This window comes from Lissotriton helveticus, chromosome 4_1 (assembly GCF_964261635.1).
Source record: "Lissotriton helveticus chromosome 4_1, aLisHel1.1, whole genome shotgun sequence".
Taxonomy (NCBI): domain Eukaryota; kingdom Metazoa; phylum Chordata; class Amphibia; order Caudata; family Salamandridae; genus Lissotriton; species Lissotriton helveticus.
Genome location: NC_136063.1, coordinates 253308226 through 253335804, shown reverse-complemented (window position 1 = coordinate 253335804; position 27579 = coordinate 253308226). Strand labels below are relative to the sequence as shown.

The 27579-nt window shown below is 43.4% G+C and overlaps 1 protein-coding gene across 4 annotated transcripts in view; it reads left to right on the top strand.

The window, feature by feature from the left end:
* Positions 1-27579, top strand: part of PHF20L1 (PHD finger protein 20 like 1) — an 813558-nt gene that overhangs the window by 297789 nt on the left and 488190 nt on the right. For all 4 annotated transcript variants that reach the window (XM_078686744.1, XM_078686740.1, XM_078686743.1 and 1 more), the window contains 2 exons: positions 24272-24524; positions 27253-27441. In XM_078686744.1, the coding sequence (XP_078542870.1) occupies positions 24272-24524; positions 27253-27441 (442 nt within the window). The remainder of the gene's footprint in view (positions 1-24271; positions 24525-27252; positions 27442-27579) is intronic.

The window sequence follows — 27579 nt, the reverse complement described above, 5'->3', positions numbered from 1 at the left end:
AGGTTTTATTCCATCTCCAGTTTCACCATTAGGCTTCATCCCTTCCAAAACCCTCTCTTGTCTACTGTTGCTACCTTGCCTCCACTTATCACAGGCTGCTCAGCCTTCTTTACCCCCTCTGCGATCTCATCTAAGCGCTCTGAGCAACCCTTTTACCTTGACCAGCTCACTTTGCTTCCTGCCTTCCATCAGCCCTGCCAACTGCCTCCACAGAAACAGAGGAAAGAGTCAAAATTGAGAAGCCTGCACAATACAGCTCTGAGAGTGGATATTTCAATAGCATAATACCCGAATCAATGAAGGGAATGTTATGAGACTCACAGATGGCACGGAGGTAGACCTCAAGGGGACCAGGCTGGACTGAGGTGGAGAGAACAGACACCCAAGCTGTGAATTATTGAAAAAATTACCAGGCAATATTCAGTGAGCTATAAACTGGCATCAAGCACCTGCATGTAAACTGCAAGACATGGGTTTAGAACCTTGTTTGTTCTCAATCTGTTATTATAAGGCTGCTAAATAGTTTTTTTGAGCATTAATAGACCATCCAGGCAGTGCCATATTTTAAACCCCAACTAATTTCTACCAGCCAAACAATCGTGGCATATAATCCCTACCACTAAAGACTGTTTATGACACTACACACTTGTATGATTAATAGTCAGTGTATAATGTGTGTGAGATGTAAAGCGCTCTGGCACCTTACAGTGGGATAAGTAGCGCTATGAAAGTATTAAATTAAAAAAGTTAGGAATTGCTATTTATTTTGTCATTCCTATAAATACTCATACGTACTTATACAGCTGAAATTTTTACAGTGCATGCATATGTGTTACATATAGGAGCTACAGAAAATCAAAAACCAGCCTCCAAATCTTAGCTTTTTTTACTTAAGTGATAACAAGCTGTGTGCCTTTGTTTCCCCCATTACTGTGGCATTTAGGTGTTAGGATCTAGATAGCTTCCACCCAGGATTATACTCGAACAGAAGGAGGGATGATGGCACTTTAAATGTTCTCTTAGTTTTGTGTTCGAGCTGGAAGAGAAGATTACTAAAACCCTGGCAGGGCAGCCTCCATCATTCAGCCTTCGAAGGTCACTGATTATCATCTGATCAAGTAGTGGTAAAGTCTGTTTTTATAGTGCTTGAAAAGAACATGAGTGAAGTGTGAAGCACTATAATATCAACAACAAGTACTGGCTAGTAGGGGAGAACTTGTGAACGACTGAGATATAGCACTAGAATGTGGTGCTAAAAGTTCAGTGAATGTGGTGGGAGGAAGAGACAGGCTGGGCACAAGCAACTGAAGGATTCAAAGCAGATATGTGGGCACTAGAGAACAGCTTGAGGTGGGCATTTATGATTATGGTGTGGCATTAAACAAAGGAGGTATTTAGAGAAAAGGATCCAAATACCTGAGGAAAGTGGGGGAGAGCGCGCAGAGCGGGTCAGACTACTAGCGTTTCGCCCGGGGAGCCTGATCAGTCCCATGAGAGTCTAGGCTCGGGCTCAGGGTAAGTGAGCCACGTATGGTGAAACACAAATTGTAGCAGCTGATCAGATAGGTTACTTGAACGGGAACAGAAAACAGTGAAGTTAGAAAACTGGGGAAGACGGGGAGAAGGAGGAATGGGCACCTTAGGGGACACAGAGGGTGCATTAACCACCAACAGCGAGCTCCCAGTGAAGAAAGGTCAGTACCACCTCCATTGGGAAACATATGCCTTTAAGACAATGTAGTAAAAGAAGGATTGAGCATTTTGAAACACCCCCAATGTCCCACTCCGTTGCTTGCTGCCTGCCTCTTGGTTGGGATTTTGTTCCCACTAGTTGAGTTTTTTGCGCATTCGGTAAGTGCCTCCTAGAAGCTCCTGCATTTCATATTTATCAACCTTGACACTGAGCCTACGCAAATGAGACTATCTATTCCCCTGGACAGAAACTGCTTTCCTGTGGAAAATGGCATCACAAATGGCAGCATGCATCTTTCTGCACAGTAAATAGAGGAATGTCCCAGCAGTTCCTTGAATCGGGGACTTCAGAACTCTCTACAAGTACATCAAATATTTCCTGCATTACTGGTTTTAAGGCTCTCTGGTGTTCACACACAGCTGACTTCAGGGGCTTTTAAGCAGTGAGAAATCTGTATGTTTATCAAACAAGTACATCTTATATCCGTAACCCTTTATGTAATTGAGGGCGTCCAGTGGCACCGCATCCTCCTTGTTCAGCTTCCTTGCCTTCAACTTCAGCTCGCAGGGCTCCTCTGACTTCTTACTCTTTTCGAGAATTTGCATACACAGCATTCCTGTACACTCTCAAGGAATAGTAACGTACGACATGCACCTTCCCTGACCCCGCTCACGTAGGCATCTACCACTGCAGGGGAATCCACCCAGCACCACTATTGGCATATCTTTATTGTTTAACTAGGAGCGCATGTGCAGCAACTTTTAGCACCCGGAAGCATAACTAATATGGGAGCCGGTGTTCTAACACAGACCTCAGGGCCGGCTTTACCATTGGTGGCGCCCTGTGTGACAATGTTTGTTGGCGCCCTCGAGTGACCATCCCCACCACAGATTCCTATTCCCTCACTACCACCAGTTAACAGTGCCCCTCAAATCTCCATAACCAGTCTCTCAGATTTATTTCATTTTATAGCACCACTCATACCAGTGTGAGGTGTCAGAGCACTTTACATCATACACACATTTAACAGAGACAATCACACGTGTAAATCAGTGTATAAGAAACACGTTACATAAGACAGAGGATTACAAGATGTAAGAGTCACATGTCATCCATACTTTACTGATAGGCAGATATAGTCCTTGGTCTGGAAAAGCACAAATTCAGAATTTAAAACATAACACTAATTGTTAGGGGTTTTCTTCAATAGTAATAATTCATTTCTACCCAAATGAACCTTTTTAGCTAGATCAGGTTAAGGAAAAGCCGGGCAAAAAAAGACATAGGTCTAATATAAACCCTGCAGTTTGCATGCAGACCTTTGATGACAGTTAATACCTCATTGTTCTCTATTAGGATTCTAACATATAAACTGCAAAATAACAAATATCTCTCTGACAAAAGCAGTAACCTATTTACCTATTAATATTACATGCACTTTGCAATCTGCATGGCACACGTTTTTAGCAGCAGGCATAGTAACCCTCTGAGCTAACTTACGAGTAGTCAAACTTCCACTAGACAAAACTCCTTCTCTCTCCAGGAAGAACATTAATCACCGGAGTAATCTTGACATTTTTATTGATATCTGAAAATTGCTGGAGGGAAGGAACGAGGCAGCAGGTGGTTTTAAGCCATAATATATTTGCGGTGGCACTGATCGCACCGCCCTTGAGCCAGCCCTGACGGACCTTACAGATACAGTGAGCAATAACGGTATTTTTTGGCTTTTTTGGCAGGGCCGGCTGGGGAGCTCAGAAAGACATGGCAAAAGTTTATTTTTGCAAATGCACTTGCAGGGTTAAATACGCGTGCAGATGCGAAGGGGAGAGCATCCCGATGGGGAGATTAAAACAACGGAGGGGAGATTAAAACAACAGCACAAACTTTCTCACAGCTGCAGCCAGGCTTTTAGTTACCCTAATTACCTAAAAAAAAAGGCGCATTCACTAAGATTGCATATTCCAATCGGATAATAACTGCTTTGTGATTATATTAGAGGCACAAGGGTTAAAGAGAATGTCTACTTGTCCGGAGGACTAAGCAGACAATAAAACTTCTTGTCCGCAACAAGAATCCTCATGTCCAGGGCGTCGGGCGATACAAATTCCCCACCCCTGTGAGTCATCAACGTGATGGCAATCACGTTGCAGGGAATTCATTGGCTGAGACAGCCACAGCGGTAGCAACTAAATCGGCTTCAGTAGCTAGGAAAAAGCGTACAATGAAATACATTGACGGTGAAACAGTGCTGGCAGTGAAAACGTCATCAAAAGGCGACTGCTCAGCGCTACCGATCAACTATCCACTCAATTATACATACATAATCGATGCAAACTCCGTTCCTTTTGCTCGAATCCCTGGAGTGGGGGATAGAGTAATTCCAAACATGGACAGGAGAACTTTGTTAATTGTAGACGCACACATAGGCGAGGGTCTCAGACACCTCAAACTAAAAGATTCTCTGGAAGAACTACAATCAGTGTACTGGTGGCCAGGCATGAGCCTGCAGCATGACATTTTTGTAAAAAAATGCCCGGACTGCAACAGAGATAGCAGTGGCGAGAGAAACGGTATACTACCTTGGCGTTTCACTCCAGAAAGAATCGACAGTAAAAAGCAAAGCGTCCGATTAACATATACAGGCTAGTTTCCACTTATAATGTAGATCCCCAGCACTCGGCTGACGTCTGGACTGTTATACAAAGATTTGCGAGTCTAAATGGCATATACGCTAGGAGCATGCTACGTTTGACCAATGTTTTCACTTTAGCCCTCAAGCTTGTGGGAAAGCTCGGCCAAATGAGCATAGCATAGCGGGATTCTTCTCACTTCCTTCCTGAGGGATACGGGATGGTGTAAAGAAAAAACCAAGGCATAAAGCTATCTATAACGGAAAGGATATTAGGTTCGGGAGCTGGGTGGGTCAAACATCTAATAAGTGTCCAACGTAGTCTAAATAACTTGCCAAGAAATTCTCTGAAGGGATTCAGTCCGTACGAATTATTGTTTGGAACTAGGATGTTAGTCTTAGATCTTGACAGTCAGACTTCAGTGGTGAAGGAAAAAAGCTTTGATATCAAAGATCGTTTGGCTATTTTACAGGACTTAAACAAAACAAGAAAAGACCTGAGCAACATAAAGTTGAAACAGCAGCCAACAACCACTGAAGAACCACCACCTGTCCCAGCAAGACCTGTCTGGATTCCAAAAGTCGGGGATCTAGTCAGAGAAAAGATCGCGGTAAAGAAGGAATTTGGGCCTTCTTACAGAAAAGCAGTTCCTGTCTTGTCTATCAACGGGACAAGATCAGTTGTATTACCGCCGCTTGCTGGTAAAAAGGAGAACCGAGTTGTATCCATCGACCTGGTAAAACCACAATCATGTGGCCGATAACAAACAGTAGGCCAAGTGGACTCCCGATGTGTAGCAGAACACCAAGGTTTGCTACAAATACAAAGGTCCAAACTAAGAGGCTAATCACATTCGAAACGCCTACAGAACAACAACAAGGACTATGCAACAATGCATTGGAACTCAGACCTCTAACAACCCAAATAAAAACATTTAGTAGAGACACACCGACCTACAATGAAGTAACAAACGAATATGCAAGAAACAGTAATCCTGAAGCAATTGGAACGATTGACAGAACTGCATCCGGCTACTTCATAAACTTCGATGATTCCTCTGAAGACCTAAGTGAATCAAAAACACAGCCATCATCAAAAACCTTTAAAGATAAAGCTACAGAACTTTTGTAACAACTGAAAGAAACCTATCTAATTTCTCCATGGATTGAATTCTGGGTGGGCTTTGGTGCATTTATCCTCATACTTTGGCTCATCATGATACTAACTTTGGGACGCTTCATTGAGGGAAAATATGCTAAAATGGACACAGCAAGTCAGAAAATCAACTTGATCCTCAAGCCTCACACGTCGAGAAAAGAGAACTTTCTTCAGTCAACTTCACAGCCAATCCTATACCAGGTGGGGTAGCATGGGACATTACTGACTACGAAATTTATGGTCCGGTTGAAATCCTGAAATATCCACACCAAATTAAGATCTCGTTAAGTGACTTTGTAAAACCAAGCTCATTTGCTGATGATTGGGACTTTGAAAACATAAATGACATGATGTCTGACTTAGTGATGTCTGCTAAATTTACCAAACATGATTATTTGCAGGGTTCGACTAATTATGATAGTATGTACTGTTACAACCACTATGGTAACCATTTTCTACATAAATCTGCACAACCTAGAAATGTTTTAAATTATAATCAATGGGAACATTGTGCGACCCCTCCAAAAGGAAGCTCAAGAACCTTTTACGACAAATATTCATACTTTTCAGGGTTCAACACAAGTAATGCTGAAACATTTTATTTCAAATTGTCAAATAAGACCGGGACAAATGCTAACAAACACGAAATTGATATATTCAGACTCATTTTTTGAACAAATGAATACTTTTGGTTTTGATTATTGGGACAAAAATGTTGAAGTAAAAAGTGTTTGGGGTACAAAAGAATGGCAAGTACAAGGTATAGAATCATTGTTTAGAGCCTGCATGATCCCAGAACAAATTATATTTTTGAATGACACTGTTCAACAAACCACCTGTCTTGGCTTAGCCAAAATCAAAGACTTAAATAAACCGTCTATTCCAAAGCCAACAATGGACAGCAATAGCTCTACAGATGAAGAGATAGACGTAAACTATGTATTAAACCAAAACAGAACAAATCCTGATTGGAAACAATGGTTGATCTGGCCCACAGATACTAATAACTGTCAAGATAGATTCCTGAACAAAACACAGGGGTTCACATTGACCAGGCCAGACCCTAGATATTCCCAAAGACAACACCCAGGGATAATAACAACCTACAGTGTGGGCAAATTATGCCTTCAATGGCTACAAACTTCCACACTGACAGAAATTAAGCAACACCTAACTTTACTTACTGATGGTGCTGACTTGCGTGATTTTATTATGGGACCGCGCAAACAGCGTCAGAAACGTTTCATAGCAGCCTCTGTATATGCAGCTTACAACGAGGCCTGGAAGGTGACTCAAATTGAGACAGCAGAAAGTATACGGGAAATTGACCGTATTAATTTGGAAAAATCACTTTCTGTAGTGGACAATGGGTTAATGACTCTGTCCTCCAGAATTTTTTCTTTGGACAGCATTGTGTCTTCAGCAATCGACATTTTATCGCAAGACTTACTGTTGTTACAACACGGTCAGTCTCAATTGCGTTCTATTGTACAGCTTGGCTGGACGTTACAAAATCTGCGTTCAGGCTATGTGCCTTGGCGTTTAATCAACACAACGTCACTATTCAATATCTTTAACCTTACTGATAAACAAATCAGTATGGCACAAAAGGGTGCTGATTACACAATCCTGAGCATTGAGAAACTCGAGAGATTACCAGTGACAATGTCAGAACGACCGGTCAGTGAATGGATAATACATGGGATAATTAATATTCCAATATCAACCTTCAGGTTTCAATACTGCCAAAAATATATACAGGCTGGCATGTACGAAAAATTGGGAAAAGGGTACATTAAGACAACATGGAACTTGCCCTATTCACATGCATGTGTCAGTAATAAAGGACAGAAAGTGTTTCTTAGTGGCAATAATTGTGCGATGTCACTAAGCGGTACACTTCTGTGTAATGGAATTAGTTTGCATGGAGCCTGTGAAGGGAACTCAAATAACCTTTCATGTCACCAGCTAGGCACACCTGCAACAGAGATAGAACCGTTTTTTCAAAGACTCTATAATGGGAGTTACATTCTAATTGTGGACCGCAGATGCTGTAGTCTTATGCCCGGGACTCCTTATCTCGTAACTACGACTGCGAAGGTCAAGTGCTGTGGACGCTTATTGTTCCCCAGCTCCTTTCCAGACAGGGAGGCAAGGGCATGGCCCAACTTGAAAATTACTTCTATTCGAATAGACACTTTAAGCAGAATGAAAACAGTGCTTCTTCAGACGCCAACCAGGCTCACGTCATCAAAAGAAACGTATGATCTCCTAGTCGCAAGGACGACTGCAGAGATTCACTCATTGTTATCAACTAATTCCCCCATACATTTCGCAGAAATCCTGAATGAAATCTTAAATATTTCTGATAGCAGTGGAGTCTCAAAAGTATTTAAGACAGTATTTTCAATGGCATTAACACCATTCAAAGCCATACTGGGTATTTTTCCAGACTTCGTCCATTCGATTTTTGGCGGACTTCCCCTCATTTTGGGACTAATTGCAGGAATCCTATTCTTGGTCCTAATATTTCGTTATGGCAAACCGTGTCACAGACAAAACACCTGCGACAAGGGAAGAAACAATCCGAGCCATTGGATACCGGGACCGGATATCAAAAATCCTGGGACTAACCCGGCTTAGAGACCTGAACATGACTTGGTTTCTTTCATTTCGACCAATGTGGCATCGATGTGTTTTACCTGTATTAAGGTGCATGCTGTGTGGAGAAGAATGCGTGTTGGACACCTGTCTGACGCTACAATCGGATGCGCCAATGGATGCAGAAACATTGTTGAGCCCAATAAAGGCTCATGCTTTGTGCTGCCCTCAACGGCTGCCAATCCTGATGATGGCATTCGTGGAGACTTCACCGCTACGATTAAGGGGTAGTGAAGTTCAAGATGAAAGCAGCATCGATCAGGTACGACCTTCTGTCAGCAATATTAATCAAAACGTCAATGGAGACAATCATGCGCATGAATGCATGGTTACATCCTTTTCCGAGTTAGTGGAACTCTCACAGGAAGCTGTTGACAGCTTTTTCGACAGTCTAAATGATATGATGTTCTCACCAGAGCAGAAATAGAGACTTTTGAGCAAGCTAGCACACGGCGTTCCCAACACCCTGAATTTGGCCTTTAAGTTTATTAACAAAATACCATGAACAATTTTCCCTCCAGTTCACGGACAGCAATTTTTTCAGCAGCCCCAAAATATTTTTACGATTTTTCGGGACACTTATCTTCTGCTTAAAGTAAAAACTATTCTTAGAGAACTAAAATTTCTATTTTTAGATACTTTATAGACATTAGCTGCCCGCTGGTATGTTCATAATTATTTTATTCTGTGATGGAATGGTCTCGAACTTTTTTCTTCTGTATTAAGAGCCATTTCATGTGTAAATCTCATATTCGATTAGTAATAATGTATACATATGCTTGATTACTTTGGCATTATTCTACAGCTTGAGTGCATATAATACATGTGACTATTTTTTTCGTATATTAGATCAATTCGAAATGCATAATATGTATTTTGGGGTGGTAAGGTATACACAATACTCTACAGTATGTTTTACTATGCCTAGATTCGTAAACATGGTCATAGTTAGCGTGGAGTGGGTGTGATGTATTCCTATAGGTTCTGTATCGATCCCCCTATTCCTGACCCTGTTCTGGTTAACAAGTTAACTAGCAGCCATCCCATGATGCAGAAACCGTTATCTGATGAAGCCACACCACGGCACAGGAATGTGTTATCTGTTTATGTCATAACGCTTGCCATCTAATTAGACAAGCGATATTCCTCCAGCCCCTAATAAGGCATACGGAGTTCTCAAAACAAATCAAACCTATGACACCCCGGGAAAAACCCTGCGGCCATTATTTTGATTTCATCGAGAACTTCAGCAAAAGAATGTGCTAACGACCAAGTCGTATGACATCCTTATTGACGTATCTATGTCCATCCTTACGTCAATCTCGGCACCTTACAGGTATAAATATTACCGGTATTGCCTTAAGCAAACACACGCGGTGGTGACGAGATCGGAGCAGCCAGACTTGTCGAAGCCCAGAGCAGAGCAGACCCCGCTGGCGCAGCCCCGCCTTCCTGACGCGCTGAGAACGAGACGCTGCTTTCTCCTGCCGAGAAATCCAGCTCCGGCGCTTCCGGGTAGCCCTCGCAGGCAGCCTGGAATATCGAGACCAGAGACGAGAGATACCATCCCTCATTCATCCTAAATTCCAGGTACAGAACTGAATAACCCCTCGCAGAGAATTCTTGAGTCAGTCACTTGGCAAAACAAACTTAACTTAAACTGCTACTTTCTATTCCCGCCCACGTATTAGGCTTAGGTCAGGTACACCGGGGTAGGCTTAGTTAGAAACACCAGTTGAGTACGATTAGTCAAATGTGTATGTATATATCTATTTTATCCATTTTAAACCTGCATATGGCTTAGCAACCATATAAATGTTTTTACAGTATTATTTTATACTTCTGCTTTTATTGTATGCACTTTACTTAACCATAAGTATTGCGATAATATCGATCCATTTCTCTTGTACGAGAAAAGAGACTGATCAATAAATACCATCTTTTATTGAACACGCCCGTCTCTTCCTTTTCTCTACAATCTGGTGAGACTAAGAATGCACGTACTGACTGAGTAAAATAAGTTGTCTTTTGTTTTCACACGACTCTAGAGATACACTCTTGATTAGGGGAGAGCAAAGTTGTCATGTTCTATGGTTGTCAGAAACTAAATCCCTTCTTGTCTATCCAGGGAGGTTCAACTCCTCCTTGCCTATTCGAGAAAGTTTCTAGTGAACTCTGAGCTAGCTGGCAAACCCAAAACTTTAAGTCTAATATCGACAATAGAAGACCTAGTTAACGTCTGGTCTAGGCCTATACTATTGAAGGTATTATTCCAATGCGCAGAGCCTATTGGGATAATAGGAACTACACTACAATACTAGGGTAACAACGGCTGAGGCAGGGGTAAAGGCGCAGCCCCTAAAGGGGCGGCACCTGCCTAACTGTGACTCCCTTACCCTTCCTTCCTGACCATCTAACACTAGTGAGGGAGAAGGTTGCTTGGGTTTCTACTCTGCTGGGCAGATATCACCTTGGACCAGTGGGTTATAGACATCGGAGCAGAAGGGGACTGCCTGGAACCGATGCAAACACCACCTAGCATCCCCCTACCCCATGCATACAGTCTTTCCCCCGGAACATTAACGTGCGCTCGAAGAGAAGCTACATGCACTAATCAGCAAAGGGGCGAAATGACTCATCTCCACAAGATCTCAGCAATGGGATGTACTCCTTATACTTTCTGATCCCCAAAGAGGATTGGTACCTGAGGACCATCCTCGACCTCATGCCCCTCAACAAGTACATTCTTTGAGAGCACTTCCACATGGTGACACTCCAGGGTGAAGCAAGGCAACCTCATGACTTCCCCCTACTTGAAAGATGCCTACTGTTACATACCCAACCACCCTGCAAATTGAAGGTTTTTTCAGTTTGGGGTAAGTGGTCAGTATTATCAGGCCAAAGTGCTGTCTTTTGGAGTAACCATAGCTCTCACTGTGTTTACAAAGTGTATTACAGTTGTATCTCACACCTCAGAAGGATCTACTTGCCTGCAAGTTCCTAGTATATGGGACTCCGTGCCTGTAAGTTAGAGAGTTCCCCCTCCCCAGGGATTGCAGCACTGGTTGTGCCACTCTGGGGTAGACCAGAGTAAAACGAGTCTCCAAGTCCAGCTTTGCAGACTGCTCCGACTTTGCAATTTAAAAGCCATGATCAAGTTGACAATGGTCACAATGGGGTTACAAGGGGAGGGTCAGAGGAAGAATCTAGTGTTAATCTGGAGCTGTTCTCCTCACTCTCCGTAGTGGTAGAATGCCCGCAACCTGTTGTAGGGATGGCATAGTCTGGACTCAATTCTGCAAGCCCTGATCAGCAGGATCTCCACATCAGTCATCTGGAGTTAATAACACTCCTGTTCTGAAGGAGATGGAAAACTCAAAGAGAAGTAGCCAATGGGTGTGTAATCTCTGTTTTCCGACAATCTGTGGGCTGCGATGCTTGTACGCAGTTTAAACCTAAAACACTGAGAGAATGGAGCATCAGAGGGAGGCCCACTGCTCCATGCAACAGAAGAAGGATACTCCCTTGTTAAGAGACCTCTGGCTGATAAGCGAGGAGGAGGAGGAAAACAGCACCGAAGGAGCCGTTGGGGAAGGCTCGTAAGTAAAAAAAAAAAAAAAAAGGTAATTGACGTTGAGCGGGGCGAAAACGCATGCAGCTTATGCTGAAAATTAGTTGGGGCAGACACATCATCTGACTCAAAAGCCCGAAAGACTGTCTCTCTGCTGAAAATATTGCAGACCGGTAACAAATAGAGACCCCCCGGCCCCCCCTGGTCTCACACTACTGGAGGTCGAGCCTCTGAAAAGACACCAGTGTTGAAGAAGGACCAAAGTAGAAACAAGCCAAAAAAAATTAAAATGCCAGCCAAAACACTGTTAACTGAGACTTTAGTGCTGAAAAAGAGACTGGCACCTGCGCTCGACGTCGTAGAATGCGTGCCCGAGATCGAGCGTAAAGAGAGCTGTCTCTAGGCCAAAATTGTAGCCAGTCTTCAAAAGAAGGATTTTGATGCCACCCTCCAAGAATTCCCTAGAAAAAAAGGCCTTTGATGTAAAACGTTCAGGAGGAGAAAGGCTTGCAAGACTTAGGGTATCCGCTGGCCCTAGAACCACAAGATGATGAAGAAAATAAGGTCTTCTTTGAAGAGAAGGGCTACATTTGCATGGCCTATTCCATGACGCCGAGGCGTCCGAGCGCATCAAAGAATGGCAGGACCTTGAGGCATATTCTCCAAAGGAGGGAATAGATACATATCAGTCAGTGCCTTTGTGTCCGGAATATCTATCCATGTATAACCTGGAGTTAAAAGGGCAATGGAACAATGTGGTGCAATTGGAGAAAGACAAATCACACGTGCTTCCTACTCGACATTTTTACCCTCCCAAAGCACAAGCCAGTAACTGCCAATGCTCAACTGTTTTTGAGCTATTACCTCCTGATGGATCGAGATGCCATTGCATAAGATTGGTTTTAAGTACTGTGGCACCAGTCACCAGCTCATCTGTCTGTGGTTCCTGCAGTTGTGCCCCAATTGCTAGGACAGGGCCCTGAAAGCTTTTAAGAAGCAGTCCATGAAACTGCCAGTGGCCGGCTACGACTTCTGCAGAAATCAAGGTCCTTGTCGAGGGATCGTTCACGGACCCTGAAGTGAAGACGAAATTTCAGAGTCTGACATCTTTCTAGGAATTCTGGGACAGTGTTATGCCCACTTCCCATATGAAGTGGTCATATAAGGGGCATAGTGTCCCCAGGGGTCAGTAGCCCATTGGCTACTACCCTACACTCCCCTAACGCCCCTAAATCCAGTATTTAGGGGAGACCCTGGCACAGGAAAACCCTGCCGGCCTGTGTGGTGACTTCGACAATTGAGCCAAAACGACTTGTTCTGAAGCTGCTGTCTCACCAAAGCCTGGGAGTCCTTCAAGCTCTTCACCCAAGAACCAGGAACTCACGTGTAGCAGCAGAGCTGCTTCCCTGCATCCTGCAGGCACCCCAGGAGACCTGTGACTAGTAAAGTGACTAGTAAAGTACCCACCAAAACTGGGACAGTAGCAGGCTGTAGAAAAGGTACCCTCGAAGGAGACCAACCAGGGAAACTACTCAACATACTTCCTGGTAAATAAAACTCTTTATTCCATGTGAAGTGGCTGTGGTAAAGTGTAAAATGCAATATTTGAGCAGCCATTTTTTAAGGTCCTCATTCATCTGGTCAATCAACAAAAGATTTTTCTGCATATATACCTTGATTGTGAGGAACAGAAGTGTACAAGGAGTGTATATCTATGGTACAAAGAATGGGAACAGTATTATCATCAAACTCAATAGACAATATTTTGTTTAGAAAATCTGTGGTATCTTTCAAATAGGTAGACATACTTTGTACGATAGGTTATAAATGTCGATCCAAATATCTGCCTATAGGTTCATGTATAGAATTTCTGATAGAAGCAATTGGTCGGAACCGTGGTTTCTGTAGACCTTTGTGTATTTTTTCTACATGTATATATACGGAGTACTCGATGGTCTTGAATGAGATCTCGTTTGTCAACTTCTGTGATGGGGCCCATAGGTAATGCCATATCTAAGATGGTTATGACTATCTTCAAAAATTCTCCCGTTGGGTTTACATTTAATTTCATGTATATGGAAGTGTCATGTACATGTTCGTCAACACTTTTCAGATAGAAATCTGTGTCTAAAATGACCAATGCACCTCCTTTGTCTGCCTTTCTGCAAGTGATGGTAGAATTATTGCCAATTTGGGTAACGGCTTGTCGTTCTTTCTGTGTTAAATTGGATGTCTTGGGATTTGTTTTTTGAAAGTTTCGTGAACAACATTCAGGATGATGGTTTCAAAAGGGCTGTACCCACCTGCTCCCTACACAAGATCTATTCATAAGAAAAGGATCAAATTATGTTATCAATAGAGTTCCACAATCCTGATATTATACTTCGGGGACACCAGAGATAGACATGTTTGCAACACCAGAGGAATCAAAATGCCAGCCATTCGCTTCCAGACACCCACACAGACACCCACACCACAGCTCCCTTCAGAATGCACTGGTCAGGGAAATTTGCTAACGCTTTTCCACCGATCCCACCTTTTCCATAAATGATAAACAAGCTCAAACAATCGCAGATAACTGATAAACAACCCCAACCTCCCCCACCCTGGTGGGCAACACAAATCTGGTCCTCAGAACCTATAACAATGGCACACAACAGCATTACAGAGACTGCCAGCGTCACACGGTCTGCTTTCTGTACAAGAAGGGAGAGTGAGTCTAGCGACTTTTCTTCTGAGGACAAATAATTCAGGCACTTGGGACACCCAGAGAAAGCTATGTAGCAGCCCTGCAAGAAGGTCAACAACTAGGAAATGTTTCACAGCTAAATCGGTGAGATGCAGAAGCTGCCAGAAATTGGGCCTCCTTCAAGACTGGACACAAAGACCACAGTCATCCGATACCTCACGCACAACAAATTAACATATGAGTCACTAAAAGTACACTTGGCAGCTATAGCGTCCTATACAAGGGGATTTATAGGAAAAAGCTTCTTCACCACACCATTGGTCAAGTGATTCCTAGAAGGTGCCAAGAGAATAGCCCGCCAAAATGCACACCAACTCCCATATGAAAGCTAAACTTGGTGCTTGTGCAAATGATGAAATCGTCCTTTGAAACACTCCACCTGATCGCACTAAAAAATTGTCACACTCAAGGCAGAATATCTAATTGCAATTACATCTCTCTGCAGTGTAAGTGAACTCCAAGCACACACCATCAGGATCTGTACCTACAAATATACAAGGACAGGGAAGTCATGAGAGCCAACTCTTACTTCCTACCAAATATCATATCACAGTTTCACATAAATCAAGCAATCCAAATACCTTGTTTTTTTCAGGAACCAAAGTCAGAGGCTGAAAGAGCTTTACGTATAAAAGATACACCTAGAGCAATAATGTTTTACCTGAAGAGAACAAAACCAATCCGGAAAGGGAAAGAATTATTTGTATCGTTGCGCACAAAAGCAAAAGGATGCCAGTTACCAGAAACATGGTTGTGAGGTGGATAGCTCAGACAACCCAAATGTGCCACAAACGGGCTGCATACAACTGGAACTTAAACCAAGAGCACACTCGACAAGAAAGAATGGAGCTACCTTAACCCCATTAAGCAACATATATATATATTTCTCCAGTATTAGGGGTGTCTTTCATAGATTCACATGCTTGAATATCCCCCGTCGTCGAAGTGGGAGTCCCACGGTACATAAAATAGCAGTATATATGCATGTATACATGAAAAATATAACTAATAAAAAATATACATACATATAGTGCAGTAAATTGTAAATTCCAAAAGTACCATAGAACACAATAGGCCCATTGAAAAGCCTAAGGGAGAACTCACTTTAGTAGCATATCAGAGTCATTATGTGTTGGATCACATTCCAGCCAATCAGGCTGTAGCCTCCTCTAGAACCTTCTCCTCAGAAGCCCAAGTCCTCAGATTTTCTACCGCACGTCGTGTGAAGGGAGTCTCCCTGAGCTCTGCTCAGTTTTCTTCAACTTTACCTGTTTTTTCTTCAAGAAAATGTCTTCAAACAAGAAATCTCTGTTTAAAGCCTGCCCTTCATGTGGTAAACTGCGCCTTTTCCACGAGGATCCACACAGTAAATGCATTTACTGTCTCTACCCAGACCATGAGGTGAAAAACTGTAAGTACTGTCGTACTTTCCCTCCTAAGACTCTGAGAGATAGAGAGGCCCGTCTCCTTCTGTGGCTACAGAAGTTGAGAACTTCGGAGTCTGTGGTTTCTGATGTGGAGAGCCTGTCATCTTTTGCTTCAAAGTCCTCTCAGAAGCGTGGGTCTGAGACCGAGGCTCCTTCTCCTTTTCTCAAGAAGAGTAGACTGTTGGAGTCCTCTAGGATTGTCTCCCCACAGGATTCGCTTCAGGGCACGTCTACGGGACCTGGTTCTCTGACGTCTGCGCCCAGGTGAGACCCATCTCTTCAGTGGTGAAGATCTCGTCGACGACCGCCAAGGATAGACCGTCGACGACGAAGCCGTCGACGCATACACCGTCGACGAAAACCAAGCCTCCACTCAGCGCCCCGTCGACGACGAAGCCGTCGACGCATCCTTCGTCGACGCATCCATCGTCGACGAAGACCAAGCCTCCACCCAGCACCCCGTCGACGGGCCCGTCGACGGTGCCCCCGTCGACGACGTCTTTGTCGGCCAGCATTACTTCATCGACGGCCTCGTCGACGACTCTCATACCGTCGACGCCTTCGCCGTCGACGGCCAAAGCTCCACTCTCGTCGACGAACAAAGCCCCGCTCCCGTCGACGGGCTCGTCGACGGGCAAGGAATCCTCGTCGACGAAGAAAATCCCGTCCAAGTCGCCTCAGGGCGTTGCTGACGGCGCCGCATTTACGCCAACGGGCTCGTTGTCGTCGCACCAACCTCTACCGAAGACGGCTTCCATCTACACAGTGGTTACTGCTTCTTCTTTGCGGACCATACCACTCATCCAACTGAGTCCTGTGAGGAGTGGTGCTCGTCTTCCAGACAAATTATTCCAGTCTGGTGGGGAAGAATCCGGAAACGATTCGGAAGTGGAAGGATTATTTAAACAGGCAACAAGTCCTTCGGATTTGAACATTAAGTGCCAGGAATATAGTGACGAGGGTGAGGTGATGGACAATGTCGAAGATGGGACTGAATTGTTTCCTGTTGATACGTCCGAACCGGTGCCTTCAGAGCCTGTTACCCAGATACCTCTGTCCTTGGTGATGAACCTTCAGCACATGCTGGATGATTATAACCGCAGGTTTCCTTCTTCTACTCCTGCTTCTCCAGCACCACTGCCTCCTCCGCATCCTCAACCGCAACTTCCTCAGGCACCTACACCAGTTTCACCGGCTTCACCGGATGGTACTCGCCCTGACACTGGAGATGAGGATCCGGATCCTCACAACACAGATGACGACGACAATGACGCCGACATGGCTGAGTGGGACGATTATAGGGCTCAAACACCTTCCACTCCGCCCACCTCGCCTCTACATTCGCCCCCAGTGGACATGGCACATTTCCACAATTTGATGATCCGGGCTACAAAACGGTTTCATCTCAAAGTCGAACAACAACAGCATGAAAGTGATTGCTTTCTATATGACTTTAAAGACATCTCACAGAGGCAATCCCACACTATTCCAATCGTGGAATATATTTGGAAGGAAGGCCTTAAATTGATGGAACGTCCCAATTCTGTTCCTGCGGTCTTACCCAGGTTAGACAGGAAATACAAAGCACCGGCGTCTTCTCCGGCTTGCTTAGTGTCTCAACCGAAGGCAGATTCGGTAATTACTCAGGCTGCGCAAAAAAGATCGCGCAATCCTGCTACGCCACTCACGTCTCCTCCTGATCAGGAAGGCCGCAAATTGGATTCCATAGGAAAGAAATTCACGACCATGGCGGCTACTACAGTGAGGGCGGCAAACACTCTGGCTATACTGGGCCGTTATGACCGCCAGATGTGGTCCGAGATTGCTGCATTGATTCCTCAGCTGCCTGAGGCAATCCGGACAGAAGCACAAGCGATTATTCACGAGGGAGAGTTGATTTCTTCCGAAATCATTGAGTGTGCACTCGATATTTCCTCCACGGGATTCCGACAATTGGCGGGGGCTGCAGTCTTGAGGCGTCAAGGCTGGCTGCGCTCTACCACTTTCCGTCCTGAAGTACAGGCAAGAGTCCTAGATTTACCTTATGACGGACAATTATTGTTTGGCAAACATGTGGATGATGCCCTTGAGGCAATAAAAAAGGACACTGACACTGCGAAATCCCTGGCGAGCCTACAATACAAGAAACTGCCTTTTCGGGGTGCACGGGGTAGAGGCGGAGGCTCCTCTACTTTTCGTGGCTCAAGTCAATATCGTTCATTCAACACCTACAACGATAACAGACAGCGGGGTGCCTATCAATCTCAAACTCGACAATCCACCTCCAGGCCTTACCAAAGGAAATCCACTTATAGAGGTGGATCAAACACCAAAAAGCAGTGACTGCCTCAGACCCTTCCTTTTGCCGACCGTACATCTTGGAGGTCGCATCTCGAAATACTTTTACAAATGGTCTACAATCACCTCCGACCAATGGGTCCTGGACGTTATATCCAAAGGACATACCCTGGAATTCACCAAATTTCCATCCAATCATCCACCTTCGGGGCCACCACCCCCTCATTTCAAGGACCTTCTGGCCCAGGTGAATTTAATGATCAAAAAAGGAGCCATCGAACTAGTGCCGCAAGGTCAACGCGGCAAGGGGTTCTATTCCCGCTTTTTCTTGGTCAAGAAGAAATCGGGGGAATGGCGTCCAATATTGGATCTACGAGCTCTAAACAAATTTCTAATTTCAAAAACATTTCAGATGCTAACCCTGCTCCAAATTCTGAATTTTCTCAATCCAAGCGAGTTCTATTCCACAATCGACCTTCAGGACGCTTACTTCCATGTGCCAATCCACCCCAGACACAGGAAGTATCTCCGCTTCACGGTCGGACAGCTACACTTCCAATTCAAAGTCCTGCCATTCGGCCTCCGCTCGGCACCAAGGGTTTTTACCAAGATCTTGGCCCCCGTAGCTGCCTTCCTACGTCTCCAAGGTATCCAATTTTACCCATACCTGGACGACTGCCTCATCAAGGCAAGCACTTTTCACCAGACGGAGCAGCACACTCAAGTTTGCGTCTCCCTTTTCCACGCCTTGGGGCTTTCAATCAATTGCCAGAAGTCACACTTTCAACCTTCGCAACGGAGAAATTTTCTCGGAGCCTTGCTAGATTCTCGGCAGGGAAAAGTGTACGTTTCCCAGGAAAGACAGGACCGCATGTTAATGATGGTGCGCTCCCTCCAATCAAAACTGTCCGTTTCTGTCCGAATGTTCAAATCATTCCTTGGCATGGCATCCTCGTGCATCCACCTCATTCCAAATTGCAGATTGCACATGAGGACTCTCCAGGAGGAACTGGACAGGCAGTGGAAACAGGTGTCGGGGTCCTTCGAGGACAAGGTCCTTTTAACACCTCGCATACAGAAAGCGCTGGAGTGGTGGGCTCACCCTCCACACATATCTGCAGGCCGTTCATTCCAGGACGAACCCCCAACTCTGACGCTTACAACAGACGCGTCTCTCGAAGGCTGGGGAGCGCATCTCGACGGCATGTCTGTGAAAGGGAAGTGGACAGCAATACAACGAACTTGGCACATCAATCGTCTGGAACTCTTGGCGATTTTCTTAGCCCTCAAATCTTTCCAGAGGTTAGTGCGGGGACACACTTTGCTGGTGAGGACGGACAACACCACCAGCATGCACTACCTCAACAAGCAGGGCGGCACGAGGTCTCTTCCACTTTCTCAACTAGCACAAGAAATATGGGATTGGGCGATCCAACGTCAAATTCATCTCACAGCCATTCACGTGCCAGGCGTGGCCAATGTTCTGGCGGATTCACTCAGCCGAGCGTCATCAGACAATCACGAGTGGGAACTCAATCAGCCCACGGTCGAGTACATCTTCCGGCGGTGGGGCCAGCCACGGATGGATCTTTTTGCGACTGCTGTCAACAAGAAATGCCCACGCTTTGCAAGTCGGCATCCCCACAGAGAGTCGAGCGGGAATGCATTTTCGATCGATTGGTCGAACGATTTCATCTATGCTTTCCCTCCACTTCCTCTGATCCCTCGCTTGTTACACAGGATGAGGTTCCAACCTTGTCGCATCATCCTGATCGCACCCAAGTGGCCGAGACGTCCATGGTTCACGGACCTGCTCCTCTTCTCGCAGTCCGATCCGTTGCCACTCCATCCTCTGCCGCACCTCCTCACGATGCAGCAGGGACAAATTTGTCATCCGGATCCAGCATACCTTCAACTCCATGCCTGGAACCTGAGTACAATGAATTTGCACGTTTAACTATTGACAAGGACTGCAGGGAGGTGTTAGCGCGGGCTCGCGCTCCCTCCACCATAAAAACGTACCAACTCAAGTGGAAACGTTTCTGTGTCTGGTGCCGCACCAAGGATTTGGACCCAATGACTGCAAAACCTGAACAAATTTTACCTTTCTTTTTATCCCTGGCAAAATCAGGTCTGTCCCACTCAACTCTTAAAGTGTTTCTGGCGGCGATTTCCCGTTTCCGCCATGATGGTTCCACATCTTTATGTTCTTCAAGGATCATTAAACAATTTTACAAGGGCCTTTTTAGGATGTTTCCACCTATCCGTCGCCCTCCGCCTGCCTGGCGTTTGAATTTGGTCTTGTCTCAACTACTTCTACCACCATTTGAACCTATTCACTCGGCAACTCTTAAATTTCTCACGTGGAAAGTTGCTCTTTTACTCGCCTTAACGTCCTCAAGACGTGTCAGTGACATCCAGGCGTTTACCATACAGCCTCCTTTCTTAAAATTCTCCAAAGAGGCTGTGACATTACGAACTAATCCTAAGTTCATCCCGAAGGTTCCCAGTGACTTTCATCTCAACGAACCTGTAATTCTGAAAACTTTCTTTCCTGCTCCGCAAACTCCAGCTGAGCGGTCATTGCATTCATTAGATTTGAAACGTTGTCTCAAATTCTACATTCAACGAACTGCACCTATCAGAAAATCTGATCAATTGTTTGTGGCATATGGTCCAACTTGCAAAGGACAACCTGTTACCAAGCAGACTATAACCAGGTGGATCTCCTCTACCATATCTTTCTGCCACCAACGGGCTGGAAAGCCCCTTCCTGCTCCTGTTCGAGCTCATTCAACTAGAGCAGTGTCTACTTCGGCTGCCCTTTTTGCGGGGGTACCCTTACGTCAGATCTGCAGAGCTGCTACTTGGTCGAGCAGCCATACTTTTACTAAGCACTACTGCCTGCAATCAACAGACGCCGCGGATGCGGCAGTGGGTCAAGCGGTGCTGCGGAATCTTTTCCAGTAAAGGTGAGCCTCTGTTGCTACCCACCTCCAGTCATAAAGGTTTTGTTTTCTAGTAATAATGCTTTGGTATTTATTGTTTATTACCATATATATTTACCTTCTTTGCTTGATGTATTACCTTTATGACTTATGTGATCATTTACTGCTTTCTACTCTATTCAAGCATGTGAATCTATGAAAGACACCCCTAATACTGGAGAAGAACTATAGTTACTTACCTGTAAACTGTGGTTCTCCAGTATTGGTGTCTTTCATAGATTCACATGCGACCCTCCCATCCTCCCCTCAGAGGCTCTCTTCTCCTCAGGCACTTTTACTTACTCTGTGCTACGAAAATCTGAGGACTTGGGCTTCTGAGGAGAAGGTTCTAGAGGAGGCTACAGCCTGATTGGCTGGAATGTGATCCAACACATAATGACTCTGATATGCTACTAAAGTGAGTTCTCCCTTAGGCTTTTCAATGGGCCTATTGTGTTCTATGGTACTTTTGGAATTTACAATTTACTGCACTATATGTATGTATATTTTTTATTAGTTATATTTTTCATGTATACATGCATATATACTGCTATTTTATGTACCGTGGGACTCCCACTTCGACGACGGGGGATATTCAAGCATGTGAATCTATGAAAGACACCAATACTGGAGAACCACAGTTTACAGGTAAGTAACTATAGTTCATATGGCAGCCACGTGGTCGTCAGTTCACACCTTCACAAAGCATTACTGCATCGACATCCAGGTGAGGTGAATAAAGAATCACTGATGGGACAGAGATTACTGAAGCATTTATTTACAAGCTCAACCCCTTTCCTACTCATGGTCATCTTTTCTGTATCTCTATGCTCCATCTACATCCTCCCCTCCTTCAGGCAGAATTTTTTTTTTTATATTTTATTAAGGAGTTTTATATATCGCTGGCCAGACCCGAGGGTATCTGAGCACTTTACAACAGATTTAAAGCAGAAATCACATAAAAAGGCAAAAGTAAGGCAAAGGTAAACGTAAAAGTTTGAAAGACCCAGTGTGCTGTGCGTCATTGAGGTAGGGAGGTCCTGAGATAGCATTGATGAGTGCACAATGTCTTTGGCTAAACCTCCTTCCGGGAAGAGGGAACGAGGATGGGGTAAGGGAGCGGGGATGAGGTAGGTAGTGGCAGAACATTGTCAAGTGGATTGTAAAGTGCAGGAAGAGGTAGGTTGTGGTGGAACATTGTCAGGTGACTGCAGAGTGCAGACGTGTGCGTTTCAGCTGCAATTCTCGGTTCGGGAAGGCACGGTTGAGGTAGAGGTCTTTTAGGAGTTGAATTTTATAAAGCAAGGGATAGCCCTGATATTGGCTAGCATGGAGTTCCAGATTTTGGGTGCGTTTCCAGCAAATGATCGTGCAGCGTTTTTTTTTTGCGTGTAGGGATGAGTAAGAGGGTGTTGAATCTCCTGAGGTTTCTTGTCTGGCCGTCTTTCTTGAGTTTGGAGGCTAGGTATTACGGTTTCCCTGTGTGCAGGGCTTTGTGCGTGAGGCAGGCAGTTCTATAGCTGGCACACATTTCGACTGGGAGCCATTTTAGTTTTCTGAGTGCGGGAGATAGGTGGTCATATTTTTTTTTTAACTGCGGTGACCATTCTGTCAGCTGCATTAAGAGTTGTTTTGAGTGGCGCTAGAAAGTATTGAGCCGTACCAGTGAGGACTGCATTCCCGTAGTCCAGCCTAGATAACACCAGTGATTGGGTGGCTTGTTTGAGGTCCTTCGGCGGGATGAAGGGCTTAATTTTGTTGAGAAGCTTCAAATTGAGGAAGGCACTCTTCGCGGAGATCTTAATGTGTTTGGTCATGTTTGGTCATGTTCAGTTTTGGGTCGAGGGTGAGCATCGATTGCTTTCAACCACTCTACGATTTGAGGGTTTTCTTCTTTGTTTGGAGGATTTCGGTTTTGTCTTGATTGAGTTTAAGGTGGTTTGTTGCTAGCCACTGTTGAACTTTTCTAAGAGTGTTGTTGAGTCTTAGAATGTTGTTAATGGAGAGGTTTCAAAGTAGATCTGGGTGGCATCTGCACATAGGTGAAAGGGGATGTTGGCTTTTTTGAGAAGGGTGGTGAGGGGTTCCATGTATATGTTGAACAGTTGAGGGGAGAGCACTTATCCTTTGGGAGCGGTTGTGTAAGAAGGAGGAGAACCATTGTATGACCACCTCGTCCGCACCTACTCTATCTTGAAGAGCCTTGATGAGTAGATTGTGATCAACCATGTCAAAGGCTGTCGATAGGTCCAGGAGGATGAGTAGGCAGCATTTGTCAGTATCAAGAGACTAGTAGATGTCATCCACAATGTACAGTGCTCAGATCAGTCATGATGCTGCTATCATGCTGGTGACAGGAGTATTGTGATTGGCTTAGTGGATTCTGGGAGCTTGTGTGCTTCCTGTTTTCTGTTTTGTATCGAGGAGAGGTGGCGGTTGACAGGTAAATAGATGTTCGAGGCATTAGAGCTGTATATCACATGCTTTGCATACTCCTGCCATCTAGTGTTGGGTCCGGATGTTTGCAAGTTGTTTTTCTTCGAAGAAGTCTTGTCAGTTATGTGGTAGGTGACTCCTCCTTTCATTAATAGTGTGCATGGGCATCGACTCCAGAATTAGATTGTTGTTTTTTGGGGGTTTTTTTTGACTGGGGATTGATTTAAGCATGTTAATCTATGAAAGATGCCAACCTATGTAACCCGGTTCCTCCTTAACAATATAGCTAGATTTCTGTTCATAGGCTGATTATAATACTGGTATTGATTTTTAGCATACCATAATGGTTGCTTCCATATACCGACATCTGAGAAGTGCAGTCGTTAGTGTTTCGATTGCTCTCTGAAATGTTACCCAAATTGTTTTTGAAAAGCGTTTCAGAGGACTGGAATAGCAACATGTTAGTCAGGTTAACAGTAATATGTCTTGAACTATTGTTATAGGTAACTCATGTTTATATTTTTATTTATTTTGCGTAATTAACATTGCACTTATATTTTGATAAGTTGTAATTTCTTAGGCTGTTCTTCACATATACTCTAGATGCAATCAGGTTACAATTCTACGTTTAACAATAAGCCATATGTTTGTTTTCCAGTTGGTTTCGGTTAACTCTCAAAGTCAGAAAAATAATGAAGCTGCTACTCTCAGTTCTGCCAGTGCTCAGAAAACAACACCTTTGTCTACAGCTCTATCTTCCAAGAAGGCCCGCAGCAGAAAAGCCAAATATGAATCCAGAGATCCCCCAGTGTCTAAAGAGTCGCCCTGTATGCCTCCTTTGCCACCAGTTGCACAGAACCAGGATCTGCTACGTGTACCTCCGCTTCCTCCTCCTGTGATAAATGAAACTAGTGAGCAAAGACTTTTCAAAAATTAGTTGTTTAGCTGTAGTCTTAAATATGCAGGAACGTGTTTTCACTTTGGTTAAAAGTGCATTTTATTGAACCTGTATTTCTTATTTTGTATGTATGTACGTGGGGGTTATATACTGCACTGTTGTGAGATTTTGTTATCCAACTTTCTGTGCGTTTGGTATTTAGATATGCATGATGTGGTGCTGATACATTGTTTTCAGCTCATAATGAGCGACACTAAACTTTGCACACATAATATCCATGAGAACAAGTGCTTGCATTTTAATGGGCCTAATTGATGAGATCTCATTTTTGTCATGGCTAGTGTCAAGTGCTCTGTGCCTTGGCATTTATTGCGCCTGCTCACAGCTAACACCTCTTTACCTTTAGGTTTCTTTGGGCATGAGTGGGAGGAGAATAATTCTAGTTTTTGTTGTCACTTTTTGCATCTCAAAGATTTATATTACATTTCCCATGACACTTCCAAGAGATTAAAATTTAGCATGGCAAATTGCATTTACTCTGAAGGCATCTCTCAAATACAAGGCTATGTTGCTTTCAATTAATGTGTTGTGATCCAAAGTGATTTTCTGACCACAGATTGGCAATGCTAGCTGTTCAGGTTGTAAGCTAGTTTATGTATTGATTGATCGTTCCTGGTATAGCGAAGGTAGTTGCCTGCTCTTTTCTGCAGCTTTAAATATTTTTTATGATTCAAGAAGGTTTGGGGGCGGGTGATTACATTTTTGGGTTTTCTTTTAGCTTGTTATTAATTTTAAGGAATATCATTTTATTAATGGAATCCTTATGCAAGAATTATGTGCAGCAGTTTGCTTGGCTCTTTCATTTAGCTTGTTATTCAGTTTTGAGGAATATCTAATGTTATTAATGGAATCCTTTGTGCAAGAATTCTGTTCAACAGTTTACTTTGCTCTTTGCGGCTTGCGCCCAGTAAATACAGTGTTAGTGTATTTATTCATATGCAATCTACCAGCAAAGGCAGTATCTTTTATAGAAGAGATAATTAATTAATGTTTTTGGATGTGAAAGGGATTTCTTGCAATGTTAGTAGAACAGTCCACCCAAATTGCTTGCAGTGTGGTTATTGAAACCTGGTCATTTCGTCAATGCCTTGTGACCAGGAAGGCTCACCTTCCGTTGCATGCTTTCTGTGCAACGTTATACTTTTAGACTTTTAAATGAATTAAAATAGCTTAAATGAAGAATATTAAAATAGATTCAAACTTAAAGCCATGATAAAAATGATTTTTTTCACTTACTTTGTTCTGTAAAACAGTAGAACTAAAACAGTCAGAAAATTGGTAAGTGAGAAAAAAAAATTGTTTGTGTGTATGTTCTTAATTCAATTTCTCTATTTCTGGTTGTTTATTCCTCAGTAAACTTCAAGAACGTAGTTTGTAAACATTGTGTTTTTATTGGGTGAGGACAATGGCTATCTGGTTTTTTTCATCAATTGCAGGGAAGCCATGAGACTCCATTTGGTTATTTGACTTATACTTTCTATTGGAGTTTCAAATCTTCTTTCTGTTGAAATGTCCAGTCTTTTCAAATTGTTATGTAGAACTTGCCCAATTTGGGAAAGAGCGTCAGTGTTTTAACAAGCAACAGAACTACACAGGATAATGCAGTTTATCGCCATTTCATTTGCCTTTTATTTGGAATATTCAAAACATACTTTTTTTGTAGTGGGTCTTTCTTTAATTGGTCACATCATTTCAAACAAAAACACTGATCTTCCATTTTCATTAAATAGGAGTTGTTGCCTTGTAATATTACCCCTATCGCCTTTTATTTTGCTGAAAAGGTCTCTTATCTGCAGTTGTCCGATGTGGAATAATTGAAAAGGGCATGCATCCTAACTGGATGTCTCTGAAACAGTTATTTCCATATTTATACACTCTGGTTACCTGAAATTATCCCCCATGAAGTTTCTTTGATATCCATTATAAAAGCATCCTTAATTTATATTAGCATCCGTAAGTATGTGCTTCTATGATATAAACTACAGAAGCCTAAAGCAAGTCATTTAAGTTTTTACTTAAATTGTTTGGAGTACTTTTAGAAGAGCATCTCTGCAGAGCTGTACCGTAATTTTATTCAATCCCTCATGCTGTAGAGTATCACTAATCTGTTATATTTAGGTTGCAAGGTGGTCAATGATAAAATAAACACAAATATGCATTGTATCAATTTACTAAGGTTGGTCTATTATATATAGAAAAATCTGTTTCTGATCTGTTTTCTTGTTTTTGTTTACTTGAGTAGCTGGGAATCTTTGTAGTTAAGTAAAAGCAAAATGTTTGGGAAGCTATATGCAAACTGTGACTGGACCGAGATGTCTAAATCCATGAAGCCCTTACTAATGACGAGTGAATTTAAAATGTCTTTTCCAATTGGGCAATTTACTTCACTCGTGTCATAATCGGTTAGTTCATGTCCTTGTTAACACATTCACGTTCTGAGAAGAAAAAAAACGGAAAAACGTTCAGTTTTTATATTTTCATTCTTCTTGCCTTTTTAATGTTCTCTTGTAAATAAAAGTTATTTCTATTGACAAATCTGTGTTTTAATATGTTAAATCATTTACGTACCTTATTGAGGAAGAGACTGAGTGCTTAATCAATATACATCACCTCTAGATCTTAATGCACCAATACATTAGTGTATTCCTTTTGTATAAACATTGAAAGATCTTTTCTTTTAGGTACTCCACAGCCAATGAATCTTTCTAGGTCCTTGGGTCGCAACCATAGAAGAAGACGTTCACGTCGTTTAGACACCTCTTTATTGCCAGATGATTCTTTAGGAAAAAATGCTTCATCATCTTCGGTAATTGGTGGAAAAGAATTAACCTCCAACCCTCAAAGTCGACGAGAGCTTTCGGTTCCAGAGGGTAATATGTTCATTTAATACAGGGAAAAATGGGAAAGAACATCGCATCACCAAGATGGATGTGAAGTTCAGAACTTGCAGAGTTTTATTTTTTATTTTTTGTTAAGCAGTCTCTTTCTGGAATAAATATGTTCAGTGA